Consider the following 6,040-nt stretch of genomic DNA (forward strand, 5'->3'; position numbering starts at 1 on the left):
TTGTTGTGATGTATGTCGATGAAGAATGTTTTAATTTTACATACTGGGTTCGTTTGGTAAGAAAATTGCCTATCCATGACATTAAATTGACGTTAACACCTATGTTTTCTAATTTCTTTAAAAGGATAGCTGGCTGGATAGTATTAAAGGCTGACGAAAAATCAACAAACAGGATCCTACAGTATGTTTTAGGCTTGTCTAAGTGTCTATATATGTTGTCAAGAAATCTAGAGAGTCTAGATTCTGTTGTTCACCCAGCCAAGAGTGTGCAGTTCAGAAAGTAGATCTAAAAATCTAGATCTAGGCCCTTAAGTGGTTGGCGAATGACCGAAGGGCGACTCTTGACAAGCGGTATGTCTGTGAATTGGCGAAGACACTCTAGATCTATATCATGCAACTTGATTCATACTATCATATCAACAGTATATAGATCTACTTAAGCTTCTGTGCTTGTTTCATTGTCTTCTTTTTCAGTGCACCTGTACAATTGTGGTCCCGTTTAATGTTTACATGACGGCCATTATTGTCATGTGGGAGTGAATCTAGATCTAGATCTAGATATCTCTAGATTCTATCTAGATCTACATAGCCAAGATAATGTATTTCTAGATCTAGATAGCTAGATCGATCTAGATTCTAGATATCTATAATCTTGGCCTAAATCTAAATAAGAAACACGTAAAAATTACCACAGAGGCACTTAGGCCTTGAGTGATTTAGTGCAAACAGGACCGCTATTGTTACATTGTACAGGAGTGCCATTGTTTCCTAGCTTCAGTTCATGATCATTGATTCTGACATTGGGGAACAGCTCGCTGTGTAGTTAATCCAGATCTGGATCTAATCTATTGTATATTCTGTTAGACAACAGTTCATTGCAGAGCACCACTGGCCGTTCTGTCGTTTTTAAACTAAGATCTTATCTACTTCTACGTTTCGTAAACTCCTAGATTTACATCTTCATGTCACTGAACATGTTCAACCCACTACCGCTTTCCGTTCATAAAAACCTTAAATTTCTCAACTCACTATATTCAAAATGTGAACAAAAACCTGTCAAGATAAATACCAAACAATTTATATGAAAAAAAGATCTGCCACTGATGCTGTGAAAAGAGGAGGAGCCGGAGTGTACGTACAATTCCCAAATGGACGACGACAAGCAGAGGCAGTCCCAACAGGGCGACATTGTACAAACTACAGGGCAGAGACGGAGGCTCTAGTACATGCAGCAAACACTATCAAGAATGTGGTAGACCCCCAAAGCCAAGTAGTATTCCTAACAGATGCCATGTCAGTACTGCAGGCAATCACTTCCGGCAAACTACCAAGGCTACGAAAAGAAATTGAGGACATCCCATGTCTGAGGATCATGTTGCAGTGGATTCCATCACACTGTGGTGTCTTAGGAAATGAGCAGGCAGACAGGATGGCCAAACTAGGAGCACAAAAAGAGCAACCAGACAACAGCGTTAACTACACAGAAATAAAAACTATTATAAATACACTATTTAAAGCACCTCAGACACCAGATAACTACCATGAGCTGTCCCGCCAAGAACAAGTGATTATCTTCAGACTAAGGACACAACACACAATACTGAGACAACATATGTACAAATGTTTTAAACTAGTACAATCACCAAAATGCCAGTGTGCAGAGGCGGACCAAACTGTTGAACACATCCTTCAGCACTGCAAGACACACAGGGCCCTGAGACAGGAAACGTGGCCAACCCCACTGACGCTACAAGAGAAGCTATACAGGCCGCCAGATGAACTGAGCAGGACGGCCCAATTTATGACAGATACCGGACTTCAAATGTGATGCGATCGAGAAGAAGAAGAAGAAGATATGAAAAAAACTAAGGCAAAACTGCCACGATGAAATTCAAAGAAGGCAGCTATTTCAGCGAGTTGAACAGTGTGCTCTTTCTTTGTGTCGTTTGTTTACGCTTTAAACGCGCAGCTAGCTGGTTAACGAGGGGAGCCTGTTGGAACGAAAATGAGGCTGTTGTCCCGTCTTGTCTTATTCCGTCTTGGTGCGTAGGAACAATAGGGTGTGAGTACCATTTGGTCAAGACAGTGTATGCAAACATATGAACTGAGAAAAGAATACAAAGAAATCATGAATCTGTTTCCATTTGAATATAATATGCACTGTACAGCCTGATGATGTTTCAGTAACTGAAAAACAAATAGGCTTCTTTAACACTATTGTACTAAAAGTACACATTCCATGAAAAGCAAATGTGAGACTCCTTTGGTACAAGCAGCAAGGCCTTATAAGCAGCTTTACCTGGTTCATGCTGGGTCATGGGGCAGGTTGGCAAGAGGGACTAAAGATTGCTATTGTGAAGAAGTGCATAATAATAAGTTATGCGGCCAGACTTGAAAACAAAGAGAATAAATTTAAAAGAAAGGGATATTTCTGTTTAATGCTAACATACATCCTGTAAACAATTTTCACTCATTTTTTCTAGGCATTTATATTCTTACTTATTTAGAATGAACAAAAGACTGAAAATACATTCTGATTCATCAAGAAATGAAGTGTACACATACCTGTTGGATAAAGTCTCTTGAATATATCATAGAAGATTGGATTCTTTGCAACAGAGTACACCAGCACATTGTCATCACCACTTGTGCAGATTTTCGTCGCACTCATTTCTTCCTTATTTGGAACAAGAGTAGCAACATCTTGTTCAGTTAAGCAAGGGTACTGATTCAAGATGTCACTTCGCAGTTTTTTTCTGAAAAGAGGATGAAAATTTATTAATACTGTTCAACCTGCTCTAACAACACCTGAATAAGACAATCAACTCTGTACAAACAACCACATCCTATTTCCTCCTTTGCATTTATATTTTTACATTATACTGACACTGTGTAAAACCCCGACATATCACCCAACCAGTCCTTGACCAATATGTGTCCGTGGAGAGTTATTGGGCGTGGAAACTCTGTCCATCACTCTCTCTCGGACCACTCTTATACACACTATGCCCTTAGGTTCAATAATTAGGAAGCACAACGTTAACTACCACATGTACGCGGACGACACTCAGCTGTACAAGTCTGTTTTACCAACAAATTTCAATTGCATAGTTACCAGCATGGAACAATGTATTGTGGAGGTAAAAAAATGGATTGTCAAACAGACTTAAAATGAATGATGATAAGACCGAAGTTCTGTTTTGCAATGCCAAACCAGGGATATTGCTTTGCAATTTTGACCATATATGTATTGGGAATGATAACATCTTTTTCACAGATAAAGCGAAAAATCCAGGCATTTATTTTGACTGCCAACTCTCTATACACCATCATATAAACCATCTTTGTAAGGTAATTTATCTAGAACTACACAGAATAGAACAAATGTCAACATATCTTAGTGTTGATTCCATCCATCAAAACCCTCATCTCTTCTTTTGTCCTTTCACGTCTAGACTACTGCAATTCTTTGTTTGGAAACCTTCCCACTGAAACGTTAAATAGATTACAGCAACTCCAGAACCAAGCTGCTCGCATAATTTTAAAGAAATCTCTCAAAGAGCATATATAACACCAATGCTAATTCAACAACATGATTGGCTCCCGGTGAAAGCACGAATTCAGTACAAAATAATTGTTCTTTGTTTTAAGTGCGTCAACAACATTGCACCATCATATCTTTGTGACATGGTCATCGAATATACCATCTCGGCCTTTGAGATCGGCGACGAAAAGACTTTTAAGACCTGTCCAAAGCAAAAGTCAGAGACTCAGAGGGAGAGCTTTTCCACACCACGCCCCCTCCTTATGGAATGCTTTACCAGCTCATCTTTGGGAGTCCACCACTTTATCAAAATTTAAATCAGCACTTAAAGCGCATTTGTTTCAGTCCAGCTTCAATCTGTAATTTCCGACATTCCCAATACAAATATTATTATGTTCTCTCAGTATCTATTATATTCTCAAAGTATCGTTTATTCATGCTGTTCTGTTCTGTAAAAATTTATGACTGGGAATTCATCAATGTGAGCAAGGGTGTCTGGGTAAGCTTTGTGGGATTGTCTTTACTCAAGGATGTACTGGAGAGGGAGAGGGAGAGGGAGAAAGAGAGAGAGAGAAAGAGAGAGAGAGAGAAAGAGAGAGAGAGAGAGAAAGAGAGAGAGAGAGAAGGAAGTGGCTATCCTCACCAAGAGTGAGAATAAAAATACGATCGACCTCTCACCCCGGGTGAGACTTGCCAGCGTTGGCTATTCTCACCCAGTGTGAAACAAGACCTGTTTTCCGTAATTTCAGAATACTGTCTATCGGTATGGATGATCGAATAGACCAAAGCAAAGAAAAAATGACGTTATAGCACAAAAGTAAGCTAATTTGATCGTCTTCAAAGATGCTATGGCTATTTCACTTTTCGAATCGAGCCGAACTACGGGGGTCCCCATTTTGTTTTGCTCGTAAGTTCTCGCAATATCTACTCCTCCCATCTCTCTCTCTCTCTGTCTCTTTCTGAATACTGTATATCGGTGTGGACGATCAAATTGACCAAAACAAAGTTTTAAAATGATGTTAAAACACAAAAGTAAATTAATTTGGTCGTCTACAAAGATGCTACGGCTAATTAACTTCTCGAATCTAGCCAAACTACGCGGGTCACCATTTTGTTTTGCCCGCAAGTTCTCGCGCTACTCCTCTCTCTCTCTCTCCACTGCCAACAGACAAAATTGCACGCTTTTAGGCTAACAGAAGAAACACAAGAGTGTAGAACGTTTGTTCACGGCACAGAAATCTACAATTCTGTTATCACAGTGTGTAGAATTCTGTGGTTCAGGGTGAACGCTGCAATGGTTGGCTTAGGCTATAACGGTGAACGCACACCGGGTGAGAATAGCCAAAGCTCACCTGCGCTATTCTCACACGAAGTGAGAATAGAGGTGGCTGCGCGAGAACATCCGGGCAAAACAAAATGGCGACCAGCGTAGTTCCGCTCGATTCAAAAAGTTAAATAGCGTAGCATCTTTGTAGACGACTTAATTAACTTTTGTGTTTTAATATAATTTTTTATCTTTGTTTCGATCAATTTGATCGTCCACACAGATAGAGACAATATTCAGAAAGAGACAAAGAGAGAGAAAGACAGGAGGAGTAGATCTTGCGAGAACTTTCGGGCAAAACAAATTGGCGACCCGCGTAGTTCGGCTCGATTTCAATTTTAAGTGAAATAGCCAGCATCTTTGTAGACGATCAAATTAGATTTTCTAGCTTACTTTTGTGCTATAACCTCATTTTTTCTTTGCTTTTGTCAATCCGATCATCCACACCGATAGACAGTTTTCCGAAATTAGGAAAAACAGGTCTTGTTTCACAGTCAGTGGGTCGATCGTGTTTTTATGTGAGGATAGCCACTTCCTTCGTTAAAGTCAAGAGTAGATTTGCCCCCTGACCTCATAAAATAAAAATATGGAGGTGGGGGGGAGGGGTCAGGGGGGCATATAATTTTACCATAATTTGATGTTTTACAGTTAGGCCTAGGTTGCATCCCTGCTCTTTGTGTTGCCTATTTGGTCATCAAGACTTCTGGTTTTCTTCTCTGGATGTAAACAAATGGGGAGGACTTCTGTAACGAGCGACCACTATGAAACAAATGGATCGTGGACTTTAACTCTTATCCTGCGTCTGTGCCCAGATGCGTATCTTATCAGCAACCGATTATGTCGGACGTGCCGGGCAGGCCGCCGGGGTCACTCAGTGTGTACTGTTGGTGTACAGCGCGCACTCCGGAAAACGTGTGTTTTCGCCATAAATACCGCGGGAGTGTGTTCACCGATGATGAAAATAACGCTCTATCTTTCATAGCTTTCTATTATAAAGAGTTACAAACACATAAATAACCCCCTCTCACAAGCTGATAAGACATTACGAGTAGTTACGCCCATTCGAATAACCTTTCTGGACGCTCTTGTTGTAATGAATGATCTGAGGTTCGAAAGGGGATAATTTAGGTCAATTTTAGAAGGAAGAGGCTAGCCGTACCTAATGACGGCTA

The 6,040-nt window shown here is 40.3% G+C and overlaps 1 protein-coding gene across 1 annotated transcript in view; it reads right to left on the bottom strand.

Annotated features, from left to right (window-relative positions):
- Positions 1–6,040, bottom strand: part of LOC101862958 (eukaryotic translation initiation factor 2D) — a 40,467-nt gene that overhangs the window by 30,982 nt on the left and 3,445 nt on the right. Inside the window, exon 2 of the mRNA XM_005101773.3 lies at positions 2,566–2,756. Within this exon, the coding sequence (XP_005101830.1) occupies positions 2,566–2,756 (191 nt within the window). The remainder of the gene's footprint in view (positions 1–2,565; positions 2,757–6,040) is intronic.

This window comes from Aplysia californica, unplaced genomic scaffold, assembly GCF_000002075.1.
Source record: "Aplysia californica isolate F4 #8 unplaced genomic scaffold, AplCal3.0 scaffold00298, whole genome shotgun sequence".
Taxonomy (NCBI): domain Eukaryota; kingdom Metazoa; phylum Mollusca; class Gastropoda; order Aplysiida; family Aplysiidae; genus Aplysia; species Aplysia californica.